The following is a 17,434-nucleotide window of genomic DNA, read 5'->3' as shown; positions in this document are numbered from 1 at the left end:
CTCAAAATTTCTGGGTGACTAGCAACAGGACTGGAAATACTCAAGCAAAATAAAGGCAAAAGACTCCCTGGCCTTCTGCCAGTTCCTACGGTAATCTAATTCACCAGGGCAAAAATCTCCAAAGAAGATTTCGGGTCAGTAACTCCTAAATATTGTGCTTTTGGACTCTTTCCTGAAAGTGATGCCATCTAAGTCTACAAGTTTCAGAAACAAATGTTTGGTGGCTTTTGTGGGCAATTGTTTTTAAAACACCAAGCATGGGTAAGGTATAATTTTAAAGAATAGGGCTCCAGGAGAAAACGCTGAAGCATTAGTCACGTGTCTTACATTTCTTCTTCTTGCCTGCCAGATTTTTTTTTTTAATTAAGAAAGGAAAAATGGGTCAGCCCCAAAGAATTTTTACAACTTTCAGAATAAATACAAGGCCCATGCAACCCCATAAACTTCATTTTTGGAGCCTTTCCTCCACCCCTCTCTCTCTGTGACTTTCGGGGTCCTTTATTTAGAAGCTAGTCACAGGCAGCACCCTAGGGACTTGTGTACCATAAGGACATGTTTTCTCTCAGAAGGGAAAAGGACTGGCGTGGTCCTAAATTAGAGTACAGCCTCTTCTGATTTCAATAAGACATGGTGGGTAGAAGACCTAAGGGTCAAAGGAAACTTGTCCAACCCAGCTTGACTCCAAGATAATTAAGAAACCACCCTGCTTTTTAGAAAGTACCACCACCCACCCAGGAGACCATTTTGAGGAAGTTTCTAGAAGAAACTAATCAGACAAAGTCACTCCCAGCTCCGGGGACAGTTTAGTGCTGGGCAACACGGGTCCTGATCTCAGATGGATGACAGATCTGCAGCATCCTTAGTTGACCCTTCCTTCTTGGCCGGTCCTGAGTAGCCACTGCTTTTAGGATGAGCGGATGAGCCCTGGTGCTCAGGCCTTTACTTTGATGCAGGGTCTGGTTTAGCTGAAGAGTTCTAAAAGAGCTTCTACCAACCAGACCTGAAATCTACACGGTATTCATAGTACCAACCTGTCCTCTTACAGAGCAGACCAGGCCTCCTGGTCATGCTTTAAATTAAGCTGGACCACCCCTACAACAGTGATTTTCAATCTTTTCCATGACAATTCAGAGCAAAAAGAAAAGATGTATTTTACAAGTGATTCAGTACACACATGCACGTATTTAAAACAAGAAGCTTCACAGTAATACCATTCTGATATTTTCTACTCCCGTTCTGTTCCGATTTTAAAATACCAATTTTGACCCACTGAACTGATTTCAGAACCCACTAATAACTACACCCTGCCTTTGACCAATAGAAATATGTCAGTCACAATATATAATTTCAAATTTGCTAATAGCCACATTTAAAAAAAAAGTGAAAAGAAACAGATGAAATGAATTTTTAACAATATATTTTATTTAATGCATTATATCAAAATATTACCATTTCAACATGTGCTCACCACAGAAACTCACTGAGCTATTTCACACAATGGGTTTGCCTATCATGTCAATTTGGACTAGTCACATGTCCAAATGCTCAATGGGCACACGTGACTAGTAGCTACCATATTGAATAGCACAGCCCGAGAGAGTTCTGGTCCCACAACGCAGAGAAGAAAGGCGTGTGTTCCGCTCCTCACATGCCCTCACCTCACTGTACTATCAGGCTCCCCATAAAAGTTCCACAGCCCTGATAAAGGATAGGAGATTTCACAGGAAAAAGGACAGAAATGAAGCTTATTAACCAGTAACAGGCACTATGACCTTGAAACTCCTCCAACACAAAGTCCAAATGCAGTCTTTTATGACATGAGAAATACAACAAATGTCACAAAAGATTCAAACTAGAAAGTAACTTCTAGAGAATTTGTTCTGAAAAATATATCTTGCTGATTATAAAACTGAACAAATAGCAGGACAGCAACTATGTGGACAAAGACGAGAAGATAAAGAACCAATGTATAAACAACTGTGTTACAGCGGCAGGATTGTGATTCTTTAAAAAATATATATGGATAAAGTTGTTGCATTACTTTTTGAAGAATAACTCTTAAGAACTGCTTAAAAAGGTGTTTCCTTCTATCCAAAGCAAATACAGATGCCATCAAATCCCTACACATAGGAAAAAGTGAAGAAAGGGGTACCTGGGTGGCTCAGTGGGTTAAGCCTCTGCCTCCAGCTCAGATCATGATCTCAGGGTCCTGGGATCAAGCCCCACATCAGGCTCTCTGTTTGCCTGCCTCTCTGCCTATCTGTGATCTCTCTCTGTGTCAAATAAATAAATAAAATCTTTAAAAAAAAAAAAAAGGTGAAGAAAGCACATTCCATAAAAAGGCAAGAAAGATCAGACACAGTCAGAAAACTGCTCTTGCCAGAGCCAATGACATCGGGACAGTCTGAATGAAAGCACCTAGCAACAGCTGGAATCCTGAAAACTTCCAGCACAGGCTTTGCATTTCGCTCGAAGTAGAAATTTAAGAGTTAAGAATGAAAGACCATAGAGAAGAGGAACGTTGGAGAGGGTAAGAGAGCAAAGGGAGTTGAGTTTTACTTGCGAAAACTGAAATGTATACAAATAATATGTTTATATAATAACATAGAATTTACATCACATATTTTTCCCCATTTGCCAATGAATCCTAGTGAGGAACAGCACATCCTGAGAGAGGGCCCTACACCACAGGCCTGCCACGGAGGTCTCCGAGTGCCTTCACTGGGATGTGCATAACCCAAGTGGTCATGTGCATGGAGGGTGTCAGGTCCTTTTACAAGAATGTGTTACAAGAGCACAGCCAAATTGGCTCGACACTGGGTCAATGCAAGCTTAAAGCAAATTGGAACCATCAGATTAAGATCTAATAAGATACGTGAAAACCCTAAGTAAAATAACTTTGAAATTCAAAGCAGAAATTAGGTTCCCAAAAATCTGTCTTTGATCCGTGACTCAAACCTGTATGTCACCACAAAGCTTATGGATGAACTCTAAATACCACGTCATTCCATCTATAGAGGTCACCGTCACAGTTAAGTCAAGTTTTCTGAGATCGTGAAATATGTCGATCAAATAAATAATAACAAAAATTCAGCAAATGCAACATCTTCCTTCTTCATTGTGTCATTCTCTGACATACAAAATAGAAATTAAATCTAGGGGTGCCTGGGTGGCTTGGTCATTAGGCATCTGCCTTCATCTCAGGTTGTGGTCCTGGGGTCCTAGGATCAAGCCCAGTGTTGGGCTCAGCGAGAGGCCTGCTTCTCCCTCTGCCCCTCCCCCTGCTCATGTTCCCTCTCTTACTGTCTCTCTCTCCGTCAAATAAATAAAATCTTTTTTAAAATAATTAATTAATTAAATCTAGCTTACTTATTCAATATTTTCCTTTTTGTTTCAAAAATGGGATTCACAATATTACCAAATGGCAAAAAACAAAAAAGTCATAAAAATACATGTTTTATAATAGAGATAAGGCCAAACCATTTATAAGGTGCTTATTGGGTACCACATGTGGCTCAGACATGGAGTACAAAGATTGATTCAATGGGGTCCCCACCCCCGAAGCACACAAAGGAACAGGGCAAAGAGAAAAAAAATAAAAAATAAAAGGATATGTTGTGATGAGTGCTGTAATTGAGCTTTCGGTAAAGTGCTAAGGAGACCCAGATGAAAGGGTAATTATTCCAGAAGAGGGATCAGGAAGGGTAGAAGAGTAAGATGACATCTGAGCTGGGACTTGAAAGGTAAGTGGGAGTTCATCAGTCAATCAGGGAAGAGAAAAGCACTACAAGCTCATTCGGTGGCATAGGCAGTGACAGGAGGGTGACAGAGCTGCACAGAAACGTGGACATCACTAGGGATAATGAAACCGCCAACCCTAGGTTCTCCAAGAAGGATATGGCTAGTTCTCTTCTTGAAGACATAACCACATAGGGAGCTGGGGGGACAGATGGAAGGAACTCTTTTAACCCTTCATCAAGCCTGTTGCTGTAACTCTCAGTGCAACAAGGAGTTCCAGCTGGGACTGGGGGCTGAAATCAGAGCTGGTACCCATAGGCACTCGCTGGCCCAGCCATCTGAAGTTGCACACGGGATAAAACCTCAAGCAGACACTAATTTGTGGACAGTCTAGGTCAACATTGGGTAGAAAGTCATTTCTTGTAAAGAATATTATAACCTTCCAACTCTAACCAAAGAATGTTCATGAAGAAACATCTGCATCAATTTTAAGTCCCTGAGAAACACTTCTGAGGGAGCACAAGGACTGCCGGTCCCTCCGGGATGCCCACAGCAGTAAGCTGGAGGAAAGCTGCTTCCTGGGCCTCAGCTGACTGTGGAGCCATGGCTCTGCATGTAGATGAACATGAAATGTGCTCCTCAAGTCGGTGCCCAAGTCAGTGCCCAAGCGTTCCTTCCTCCTTTAGCACCACACACAGAGTCAGCAGGTGCGGGCGGAAGTCAGCGTTCGTCAGTGACACTTAACGTGAGCAAAGCCCCCGCCTGCATCTTTGTACAAGAGACTTAGTTTTCATTTATAGCTCTGAGGACAAGGGTCAGTTAGCCCATAAGTCAGCTGAGAATAGGTGCTAGCGAGTATCTTGAGAGAATAGGAAAGGATCTTCAGAGGCTCAGGGGGAACCCTATATGAATAGAAGGAAGGTCAGCTTCATGGGCAAGCAGCCAGAGACCCTGAAGACTATTTTTAATTCAGAAGAAGGACAGGAAGGAACAGGAACAACAACAACAAAAAAGGAACTCACCCGGGAGAAATGGAAAGCAAGAAGGAAGTAACAGTAACAAGCAAATGGAAAGGAAGTGAGAAAAAAAAAGATCTGAAAACTAAAATTGTATTCCTAACAGGGAAGCCAGGAACGCTGTAGGAAAAGGCTGAAAGAGGAGAAAAAACAGAAAGTAACAATAGGACTACTCAGAGGAAGTATTTTAAATGCCTACATCTTTTGAGGGTCAGTATGGGTCGGCTGGTAACATTCTTGCCTCTGGCATTAGGTCATGAGTTCAAGTCCCACATCAGGATTTGGCCCCAAACCAAGCTTTGATTTTCCAACAGCTCTGGAAGGCTGGAAGCACTTTCCATTCCTTGGTGCATTAACTTTACCACCCTGCTCTGCACCAAATTAAAAGTACCAGAAAGAGAGGGTGAATCAAAGAAAACCAACAGCCATTATCTCAAAAACAAAAACAAAAACAAAAAACAAAACAAAACAAAAAAACCATACTGGAGAGAATAAGGAAAGAAAGAGAAAGAAGAAAGTTTTCATCTGTAAGATTTTTTTTTAAGTTTTATTTATTTATTTATTTGACAGACAGAGATCACAAGTAGGCAGAGAGGCAGGCAGAGAGAGAGGGAGAAGCAGGCTCCTCGCTGAGGAGAGAGCCCGATGTGGGGCTTGATCCCAGGATCCTGGGATCATGACCCGAGCTGAAGGCAGAGGCTTTAACCCACTGAGCCACCCAGGCTCCCCTCATCTGTAAGATATTTACTGCATTTGTCTTTAGACTCATGAATATGGGGTATTTTTTTCCCCACATCCAATCTACAAAGAGAAGCCCTGCCTGCATTTTCAATGCACCTACAAATTAGGAATATCAATGGTGGTGGCAGAGGAAACACTACTCCTAGCTGAACATGAAGGTATCATTAGGTAAACAGCAGGTGGGGAGAAAAAAAATACAGAAAAGATTCTCTCTTGGATAAGAGAAGAAAGGGAGGACTAATGAACAGACCATACACCCATCAAGCACTTAGGTGGGGAGGAAAAAAAGAAATGACCTTAGGTTAAATAACAAGAAGAATACCCTTATATTTGTACAATAATTCACACATTAAAAAGTACTTTCGTACATTAACTCAGATGATCCTCACAAAACCTACAGGCAGAAGGAAAAGCAGGTATTTGCCCTACATTACCTGAAAGGAAAGCAAAGATTTAAAAGGTTGTGAGACAGTCTGAAAGTTACAACTTCAGGAGCAAGTCAGCTCATTCCTAGTTTGGGGTTCAAGTACTACATTAGCTAATCGACGTGAGGTACAGTGAAAAATTTTTATCTTCATGTGAACTTATGAAATTTATTTATTTTTTTTAAAAGATTTTATTTATTTATTTGACAGAGAGAAATCACAAGTAGGCAGAGAGGCAGGCAGAGAGAGAGGAGGAAGCAGGCTCCCTGCTGAGCAGAAAGCCCGATGTGGGGCTCGAACCCAGGACCTGGGATCATGACCTGAGCCGAAGGCAGCGGCTTAACCCACTGAGCCACCCAGGCGCCCCGAACTTATGAAATTTAATCCAGAACATGAAATTTATGGGGCAAGCTCAGCGGCCTGACATCCTAAGCTACGCCGGACAAAGAATGATTAGCATAATGCTTACCGCTGTAGAGATGTGGTTTCCTACCCTCCTGTTTTTCAGTTAGAAATAGCAAACATAATTTTTACGCAGTAAAATATTTTTAAGGCATTAAAATGAGCACAGCAACGAATTAACTCTATAGGAAAACTGGAGGAATTGAAAATGTGAAATGTTGGAGCCCAAGCAATAATGCCCTTCACTGTACAGGCAGCCAGACTGAGAAAACACAACAGATGTTGCTTCTAATAAACAAGGATTACTAAACACTGCCATGGTCCTTCCTCCCAGATGTGCAAAAGGAGAAAGTGATGTCAGGAACATGCCTTAAAGCCTTGCTAAAGCTGTTTCTTACACAATCTGGTTTACCCCAGGCTCGGGGGACTCAGGTAAGAAAGGCACCCATGCTTCCACAAGGTTCCACGGCCAAGTTCAAGAGAGGGCCCGGGCAGTAAGGTCCTAAGGAGAGCCCCCACTCAGAGGGCGTCCCATATCCTAGGCACCGTGCCAAGCACCTTATATACATAATTCATTCACTCCCCCCAGTCTTTCCATCAGACGGAACTACTAGAATCCTCTCTACAAGTGCAAGTTTTGTAGCATCACAGCTCAAGCCCACACAGCTCACATGTGGCAGAGACGGGTTCTGAATTCAGGTCTGCCTGGCTCCAGAGCCCAGGCTCTCTCTTTTTCTATCGTTAACTGAAGGATAGCCGACATGCGATATTGCATTAGCTTCAGGTGTACAATACCGTGATTTGGCAATTCTGTACATTTCGAAAATGCTCACCACAAAAAAAGTGTAGTGACCGTCTGTCCCCATACAGAGTTTTTACAATACGACTGACTAGGGGCTCTTCACCAGTGCCCTAGGACCTCCCTCAACCAGAGCTCGTGAGAAGGAAGAGCGACCAGATGTCAGCCCCTGCCAAGGCTCCAACTGAGGAGAAAGAACCACGTGCTAATTCCCTAGCCCGGCCCTGATGGCGCCAGGCCTTGTCAATACTTGGGGAAGTCATTTTTAAAATAGATATGCTCATTGTGTTGTGCCATTGGGAGGAGGCAACGTGGGGACAGAAGATAGCAAATGCTTTCCGTGTGCTTCACAAACTAATGCAATGCTTCCAATTTCCAGAGTTTTCTAGTTAGGAGTGCCCATTATCTCAGTAAATAATTTCAAGTGTTGCAATGTTAATTGGGAAAGTCATGACTATTAAGCATTTTAAGCCAATAACTAATCCAGTTTTGATTTTTTTATTTATATCCATTCAATGTTCTTTCGTTAGATAACAACTGTCTCCATTATTCTAGCCTCATCACCGGCAGTGACAGAAGCTATGGGCATGAGAAGGGCACAAAAGTAGGGGAAAGTGTTAGCAAGGGGCTTGTGAAGGGCCTCAGTTGACGCTTCTGACCAAAGATGTTCTACTTTTAGCGGAAAAGGTTTGGTTTTGGTTTTCCAGTTTTCTCTAGAATTATGAAACTGGAAGGACTCAGCCTTGGCTTCGCTTTTATAAGCGAGGAGAATGGATATTTAAATCAGCAGGAAACGAAATAAAGGAAAAAGTTGAATTGCTCAATTCTTTGCTGAAAGGAGCAAACAAATAGAAAACGTCTGGGAAAGTTTACATGGGACAAGATTAACTGTGTGGAAACGAATTCAAATGAACGGCCTACAGATGGCACAAGCAATTAAATGCTGGAAAATGTAGGGTAATGAGTCTGTGAGGAGGGAAAAATATACAGAACCACCGACTACACACGATCCCACCCCCAGGTACCACTGTTATTACCCTTAGAAGTCCCATACTACAGGACATGAAGGAGAAGTTGGCCTGGTGGGAGCAAGCTAGGCAGGAACCCTAACCTCAGAACACAATACACAGCCACATCTGTGGAAAAGCACAGGTATTTCTGCAAAAGGATCAGCAATAAATGACGTGAGCCTCTCTCTTCACAAGACTGACTGAGATTCTCCAAGGCGGAGTCTTCCTCCTCATGTTGGAAGCCTGCCCTACCTTTATTCCTTCCTCCCTCTCTCTGTTTTTACTCTTTTTTAAACTGAAGACAGTTCCTAGACAGTGCGAGTTAATCACAAAAATGACACAATGAAGGGAAAACAAGCAAATCATGACAAAATCAGGCTTTGAATAATTATATAGAAGAGGCCACGGAGTGACATTCCAAAGATGTGGGAAATCCTAAAAAGTAAAATGTGAAAAGACATCTTAACGCAGGCTGTGTGTGTGTGTGTGTGTGTGTGTGTGTGTGTAAGAGAGAAAGATTTTTTTCTTTTACATGAGTGGAATTCGCAATCAGACTGAGCCTCCAAGACCAGAAATGCAGGGAACCAAGACAAACAGTGTCAGAGAGGGGTTAAAGACAGCGAAGGCGGAGAGGAAAAAGGCCAAGACACCCAACCATAAAATTTCTTGTGTCTCTAACATGACAATTATAAGTTTAACTGCTGTTGTCTAAAATACAGCTCTATAATCATAGTCCTGTGGGTCCCATATTTACTCTCTCTCTCTGTGGCCTACAGATTTAATTTGTTTAGTTTGTAGGGAAACAGAAGACTTAGAAAGAAAGAAAGAGAGAGAGAGAAAAAAAAAAACCACCAGCTCTTCAAAGTTCTCTGGAATCTGAGAACCACGCACAGCTTGAGGCCTACTCATGGTAAGCCTGAGGTCGGGTCTCTGGACGTGACTTATCAGGCACGCCGGGGTCTGGTTATTCTGCAGGGCCTTTGACAAGAAAGGAGGCATCTGCTAGCATATACACAAGGAAGGCTGACTGGAAGTCCCCAGGACATTTCACCCAGGGAGCACAGGGTGATGCGGATCCCAGAAGGCCCAGTTTTGACAAGCTCTTTGAAGCCAGGGTGCCAAGATCCTCACCTACCAGGCCTCCCATCCCCCACTCCCACCCTCCTCCTTCCTTGACTGCCATCCCCCCACCCCACCCTCTGTTCTGCTGCCATTCAGGTCCTTGTCCCTTTCCTCATGTCACCTCCATGTTCGCCTCCTCCCCCTCCCACGTCCCAGTCTGTCCTTCGAAGCGTGTCCACCCCTCAGGGGTCAGTCATCTTGCTAAAATGCAGATCTGGCCATGCCATTCTGCCTGAAGCCCTTCTGTGACTACCCAGCATTCAGGACAGAGCAAAACCCATAGCTTAGCATTCTGGACTCCCAGGGACATGACTGAACCCTTCTCTCTAGCCTCTTTTCCTGTCATCTTCCCACCAGGCGTCCTTCCCTCTTCCCTACACTGAGCCCTCACAGTGCTCTCACCTCCGGCCTCCATGCTTTCCCCCACCCTGTGCTGACTGGAAAGCCTGCCTCCAGCGCCCTCACCTCCTTTAACTCCTACTCATCTGTCAACTCAACTCTTCACTAAAGAGCCCTCTCTTCCAGGCAGCCTTCCTGGAGTACCCACTCCCCCCTTACCACCTAATTTACATGCCCTCCTCTGGGGCTCCCCAGCACACAGATTCCTCACATGGCACTGATCATACACACCTCAATATACTATAATCAGTTTACATTTCTGTCTCCCCTACTCCCTGTAGGTTCCTTCAGAACGACTTGTGTTTCGTTTTGTCTTGGATTCCCAAGACTTAACATGGTGCTTGGCATAATGTCGGTTTTGGATGAATAAAGGAATGCTATCGAAGGCAACGTTAGCTGACTCAAACACAGATGACAGAATCCCACAAACGGACAAGGAGCAGCCGTGAGGAAGTTCATACTGGATGTGTTTACTAGCAAAGGACCCCAGAAACTGCCCAAAACTCCAGACTCCAAATCAACTCTGGAGATAGCCAAACCCATCAGCAAAAGACATGAGCTAGCTGAGCCTTTCTAGTGGAGTGAAGCCACATTTGGTATCTTCCCCCATTTAACCATAACTTTCCTTGCTCTATTTACAGAAATCTTTTTTTTTTTTCATATCATGAGATATATCATGGTATACCATGGTAGAAATGTTAATGTCTTACTCAGTTCAGCTTATTATTGTATATTTTAACTTAAAATGTGTAAGATAGTCACTACAAGATTTTAATTATTTAGAAGGGGGAGCTGTAAAAGGAACATACGCTATGGACAAAGGAAACAAATAAGTAGGATAGGGCAGGGACAAATTCCAGCGAGGCACTCAAGGAGAAAAGCATAGTATTGACCGTATTGCCCTCCTTTTCTTTCTAAATTGAAAACATCACTAAACTTTCTCTTTATAATTTCACAGAAATAAGAATAAGATGTGTTTATAAGACTGATTTAACAGAATGTATACTTTAAGCATACAGAGTCAACGTACTCTTACATTTGTACTATCATGTATGTGACAAGGGTAGACACATATTTGGAATTCAGCTGAGTTGTCCCCGAATTGCTGAACTGAACTGGATATTCTTTTTTTTTTTTTTTAAGATTTTTTTATTTATTTATTTGACAGAGAGAGATCACAAGTAGATGGAGAGGCAGGCAGAGAGAGGGGGGGGGGGGGGAAGCAGGATCCCTGCTGAGCAGAGAGCCCGATGCGGGACTCGATCCCAGGACCCTGAGATCATGACCTGAGCCGAAGGCAGCGGCTTAACCCACTGAGCCACCCAGGCGCCCCTGAACTGGATATTCTTAATTACAGACTGAATATCCCTGACTCAGATCCCAATGGATTTTACAAGAAATGAAAGGATCCAACACCGTAAGGATATCTTGGGCACTTGAAACTGACATCTTCTCGACTGGTGCAAGCTACCATATTAGCAGATAATTTCAGAAACATGTTCCCAAGGTCAAAAAGAAAAAGATCAGTTGATTTGGCTACAGATGGCTGATAATTTTGAAAGTGACTTTCTAAAGCCTAAATTCAACATTCTGATAGACAGGAATAATGCAACCCAAAGGCCTGTTTTCCTAGATGAAAACAAGGATCACCAACGATAAACTAAGGGCTCCTCTAGGGCTTAGTTCCTTACCATTCTAAAATCCCGCTCCTGAGCTTTCCAACCACACATATTTATAATGCTTGCCAACACTTTTTAACTCATGCATTGCCTTTCTTTCTTCAACATTCAGCAGTGAGGCAAGTACAATAGGGTCTCCTGCTTTTGAAAGGTACTGGGGAAGTGTCTCGTTAATTCACTGCTGTGAATTTTTTTCTTAAAACGAATAATCACTACCTTTGTTTGTGCCCCGCTTTGTTCCGGAAAGAATGCAAGATAGCTATAATCATCACCTAATTGATTTTTCCTGTTCCCACACACCCCTCCTCTTCTTTATAAGCTAACATCTTCATGCTGATTGTGCTTTAAATGCGGAGCAACCACACATTCATGTGTATCAAGACAATATTAGTGTCCCAGAAAGGAAGGAAGCTGGATCCATTCAGTCAACACACACTGAGTTTCTGCCAACTAGATGGCCACCGTTCCCACTTCACCAAGTTAGCAGTCTAGTGAGGGATAGAAGCAAATAACCAGATAATTACAACAGAGTGAGCTGAACGTATGACAGAGAAATAGAGAATGCTTATGGAACCTGGAGAAGAGGCATCTCCTCCAGACTTGGGAGATCAGAGAAGCTTCCCATAAGTAAAGTAGGTGAAAACTTGAGGAACCATAGACTATTTGAAGGTAATATGATAGCAACGCCACCAAAACACCAGATAGAGTCAATTCACATAGTGTATCCAGTGAGAGTCAACTTCTCCATCCAGATGGGACAAGTGGTCACGTTGTCACTGTACCCATACAACTCACGGACTGGCCACAATTCATCCCAAACACTAGGTTCTGTAACGGGATTCCAGTTCTCTTTATTTCTAAATATATTCTGCTTTCTCCTGTCCTGGTTCACTAACTTTACCAGCCTCCCAACTATCAAGCATTTCAACTCAACCCAACCAGGGCCTATGTGGGAGACAGAGTGATAGGTAGAAGACACAGGGAAGGGAGGAACAAGGGCCCCACCTCAAAGACCACATAACCACAGAAGCATAAAACTGAGAGAAGCCACATGGCCACTCCCCACAAACCTTGCTGCGTCGCACTAGCGCTTACCAATGCTCCTTGCGAAACAAATGTCCCCACTTTGAATTTATCTTAGGTTGGACACATTTCTCTGTACCCTGCATCTCTTATAGTCCAAAGACAGCAGACTGGGCTCCCGAACCCAAAGCCCCTTCCCTAACAGTTGGATCTTCAACCTCTGTCCATGTGAGTATTCTTCCTAAAATGGTACATTTTACGACTCCAGAGAATATGGATGTTTTCTTAAATCATCTCTATATATCACTGTCAATATAAAACCCAACACTGAGGCCAAAGAAAAATAACAAGCTTTGACCATTTGCCCTTCCAGAAATCACTGGCCATTCTACAAGCTGACTGAATGGTTGGATGGAATTACTTGTTAATGCCCCTTCCAATCTGGGGACTTCATGATCCTACGACATAACCGCAGTCATTTCTCCTTGAGGGCTAGGAAAAGTTGTCCCAGTCTAAGAAGTTATTGTAAAGGGGGAATCGGGTCAGTATTTCAATAATATTTGGCTTTTCAAAGTTTGCCCAACATAACCTCACTGTTAACAGGTAAAGCCACAGCTGCACAGAGAAGGAAATGCAGCCTGGGCCATACTCAGTTGTATATTTTACAACCAAAGGTGGAGGGTTTTACTTCAAAAGATCAATGAAACACAAAATTTAACAAGCAAATAGTAAAAAAAAAAAAGAATGTTCTAAATGTTTTGGATTGTATGATACTTCCCGTCCTAGGATGTGTAATTATTTTTACTATCCTTTCCAAATCGAATCTTCATTACATGTTGAGATCTCAGTAGCAGAAAATTCAAAACTTGTACTCAGGCTTTAAGGCGTTTTGAAAAAGCCTTACAGACCTGTAGTGAGAGCTATGCCCACCCTCGTGTGCTGCATAACCTCATACATTTCTTTGGGGCTCCACACCTGACACACCCAAAATGGAGACTATCTAACTAAGATACAGATCTTCACAACAAATGTCTCGATTTGTGGGTCAAACTATCATTCAGGGTGTCAAAAAGAGAAAACCCCACCACTCAAGTCCTGTGGCAGGTGTTGCATCTAGGCAAAAAGTACGCCCCATGCATCCCTGGTCTTCTGAGCCAATGTTTTCTTCCACTCTCATGGAAACAGCCAGAAGGTTCCAGGCAGTTCCTGACAGCAAGGAACTAACCAACTGGGTTTGAATCCAACCTCTACCACCTCCTAGCTGTGTGAATCTGGCAAGCAATTTAACCTCTCTAGGCATTAGTTTCTTTATGTGGGGGGAAAAAAAAAAGATAATCACAACACCACCTTCCTTACAGGATTACTGACATATTTCAGTAATACCCTCACCTCCCCTCAATCTCTAATTCACACTAAAACCAGTTGCTTTGGAGAATTTTGAAAGGGCTACTGGAATGTAGGAAAACAAATATGGAGAAGCCACTCGGTCCTAAAAAGAAGGGTTTTGTAATTACTATGGCTCAATTGGTTGAGTCACATTTAATTAAGTCTGGAATTTCCAAGGACAAAAAACAGAGCTTCCCAACAGGACACCTATGACAAGAAAACAAGTAGGATTAGAGTTAGAAAGTTCCTAAGAACATGCTCTTGAGGGCTGGGGTGGTGGCCACAAATCACACTTTATGGTACTAGAAGGGAAGAGACAGATTCTTCCACCAACCAGAAGAAATCTTTACATGTTGTCCTCCCTCTCAATATCTCAGCTCTGCTGCTAAGCCCAGGTGAACCAACTATGAACTCTGTATAAATCTGCGAACACCAAGAGCGGGAAGAGAAAAGAGGCCGAGTCCAGCAAATAGAAAGTCAATGAGAAGCACGAAATACCTGTGAACATCTCAAAGAGCCACACTTTGTGGTTTGGGGCCTATAGCGTTAACCCCTCCGTTTCCCCATGACTTCTCCATTCATGGCTGCTGTGTTGGCTAAAAACTAAAACTGTCACCCAAGCAACATCAGTGTCCTTAGAAAGAGAGGAACAACTCAGCATCAGGGAACGTAATGACCCTTTCCGAGGCAGCTGGTTTAGAATTTGTGAATCATTGTGAAACACCAAAACAGGCCAAACCACATCAACACCACAGTCAAATAAAATGCATAGACATAGCCGCCCAAAACAAAGGGATGACTCATCAGAATTCTGGATCTGCCTTCCTTCCCTATCAGGTCTGCTGGGGATGCACATGATGTGCCTGAAAGTCCTACTCAGAGGAAGGGACCTGGTTGATAAGTGAAGGGCTCCGGTTTTCAAAGGAAAGATCCCTGCCCTTCCCGGCCACACCCCGCAGATGTCACCAAAAGGTGACAGCCCTCGTGGGTAGTACCTCGGCCCTAAGTACAGAGAAGGAAACGCCTGAGTTGAGGCAGCTGGATAAGCCCAGAGCAGCGAAGGCCTGTGTCAGCAGAACAGCGGACCCAGCAGCAGTCCCCACTGCAAACCATCCTGCCCGAAACTCGGAACACACAGGTTACATGTTGCCTCTAGTCTCCACGTGAGGCCCTGGGCACTTTTGTTTCCTGTCTGCCTTCACACCCTCCCTTTGAATCTGTTCAAGCACTAAATTCGGGGAGAGGCAAAGCCAGTGAAGATTGAACACAAGTGCATAATCATCACCGCCTTCCAGTCCATCCCCTATGAAGCCTGAGTGTGGCTCAAATGAGGCCAGGTGAAACCACACTCCATCCCCTCTCTTCAGCCCACCCCGATTTTCTTTCTCAAGGCTCTCTGTGTCACCTCTCACTGCTGAGGATTCCTTCTATCTCCAGATCAAGAATTCCTTCGTTCTTCCACATGTTGGTATCTGCCCAAGGAGTGATCCTGTCACTAAGCTTTCCACTTCTCCCCAGGATGTGTTGAAGGAGCCACTAGGTGATAACAGATAAGTCACATGATCCCAACCAAGATTTCAGAACCTCGGTGGAAAAAGTCCTGTTTATGGAAGCAGTGTTTCTCCAAAGACCCAACATTCTGTGCCCGCTACACATGAAATCGTGGGCACGATACATGCATTTGTCTCCTCACCGGCTGCAGAGAGGACGTAAAAATGGGAAATCTGCCACCACCACCACCCCCCCCCCCCCGAAAGAAGATAGGCAGATCCCGAATGGTCTGTCTCTGTCTCCTGAGCATTCTGGGTACTTGGTGAAGGTACAGAAGCAGAGGGGCTGTCAGCATCAGTAGTGGGAGGACGGAGAGAGAAAAGGGTGCCATCTGGGCCAAAGTGCTTATGGCTCTTGTCTAACAGAGAGAATGCTGCTTTCTGGTCCTGTTACTGCGTGTCACTTTCTGCCACCCCCACTCTGTTTGCCAAAGACCTCAAGATGTTTCTAAGAGGTTCTGAATTATTGACAAACCGAGGGAAGATGCTTTGGAAAACATTAAGTACAAAAACAGACCTGTACAGCTAGTGCAAACACTCGGTCATTGGCAGTTTCCTTTTTAAGGCCAAAAGAGGAGAAGGAGGAGAAGAAGAAGGAAAAGAAAAGCCTGCCTCTGCTAAATAATGATGATATTCACAGAACAACAGACACTGCAACTCCAAAGTTCACAGTCTCTCCAGCTTTACTCACCCCTAGCCATCTTGCTCCTTTATTGGCAGCCTGTTGAATCTGGACTCTTTTGAGGGTGACATGGTAAACAGCGCCTTCCTCTACCTCTTCACCCCAGTCCTGAATCGAGCTCTGCCAGGGGATGGGATAAAGAGAAAGAAAAAGAGTATATTTTTTTCCTCTCCGCTAACCACCATCTATCCCAGCGGCTTTCCTGCTTACACCAGCACTCAGGGCACAAGATGGGTTGTTCAAAATAAATACTACAATCAGAGCAACACAAGACACATTGCGATAGAGGGAATGCTGAAATGTTCTTGGCTCCCCGTCCTTTCCCGTGGTATCAGGATCCCCGGACTTTTCCATGTAGTTCTTTTTCCTAGACTCACTCACGTTATCTTAGGGTTTGGGGTTTTTGTTTTTGTTTTTTTAAGTCTCCCCCCCCCCTTCCTTAAGACACTGTGATTTACTCCTGGTTAACTCTCCCCACCCTCCCCCAGCCCCACATAAGTTGAAGGAAAAATCATTCGTTGGTAGAAAGAGTCGGTACTACTTTTATAATGGCTCAGTTATTTGAGCATACTACATTTCAAACTCAGGCACAAACAAGTGTTTAAAATGCCAAGAGTCCTCTCTCCTTTGGAAGTGAAATGCTTCCCGTGTCTTTTTCTCCTCTTGCTGCGTTGGGACCCAAAGAGTTATTAGCGCGGTCGGGGGGTTAAAAAGTTTTTATTTCCGTAAAATAATCTGGCAAGTGAAATTAAAGGGGGAAAAAAAAAAGGCAACACAGCATCACGCAACTGCAAGTAAAACGCGTGCGGCGACCGCCGGGATTTCCACGTCCGCAGCTCAACCTGAAGTCGTGTTAAAGAGCCGCTGGGACGCAGAGGCGCTCCCGGGGCCACCCCGCCTAACAGTTCCCTGTCCTGAAAAGTTTTCTTTTCCCCGCAAACATCTGCCCCAGACACACCAAAGGCTCCTGGCGAGAAAGTCAGTGTGGATGAAAGGGAGGAGACAACGCGGAGAGGAAGGCACACAAAGCAGAGCGAGAAAGCCTCGGCTCCCGAGCAGGGGGTCAGAGGGCTCCGTCCGCTCCGAGGAGTCCAAACACGCCCAGAGAAAGCGGGAGAAGATCCCCCGGCAGAGAAGCCTCGGGAGAAGGCAGAGCTCTCGTTACCATTTTAGCTTGCCAAAGCAATTTCATTCTCAGTTTTCTCTCCGGTCCGCGGCCGCGGCATGGTGCGCCCTGCTCCCCGGTGCCCGCGCAGTGTCGGCCGGCACGGCCGCGGCGCCCCCAGCCCACCGCCCGCGCAGCCGCCGCGCCCTGAGCGAGCACAGACCCGCGCGCTGCCCCCGCCGCCGCCGCCGCCGCCGCCGCCGCCGCCGGTGCGCGCGACTCGGGCCACAAAGGGAGCGCGGCGAGCGAGGGCGCCGCAGACTCCTCCCCGCGCTGCTCCGCCGCTCCGTGATGTCA

At 44.6% G+C, this 17,434-nt stretch overlaps 1 protein-coding gene across 5 annotated transcripts in view; it reads right to left on the bottom strand.

Moving 5' to 3' along the window:
- Positions 1-17,434, bottom strand: part of RGL1 (ral guanine nucleotide dissociation stimulator like 1) — a 255,851-nt gene that overhangs the window by 106,051 nt on the left and 132,366 nt on the right. For 2 of the 5 annotated variants that reach the window (XM_047704124.1, XM_047704123.1), the window contains one exon: positions 15,982-16,092. The exons of 1 other annotated variant lie outside the window; for it this stretch is intronic. In XM_047704124.1, coding sequence (XP_047560080.1) covers positions 15,982-16,092 — 111 coding nt within the window. Of the gene's footprint in view, positions 1-15,981; positions 16,093-17,137; positions 17,346-17,434 lie in introns of those variants that run through there. 2 more of the 5 variants (XM_047704125.1, XM_047704127.1) reach the window with 2 other exon arrangements.

The sequence above is a fragment of the Lutra lutra genome, chromosome 15, assembly GCF_902655055.1.
Source record: "Lutra lutra chromosome 15, mLutLut1.2, whole genome shotgun sequence".
NCBI classification, from domain to species: Eukaryota; Metazoa; Chordata; class Mammalia; order Carnivora; family Mustelidae; genus Lutra; species Lutra lutra.
This window is presented reverse-complemented; position numbering and strand designations above follow the sequence as displayed.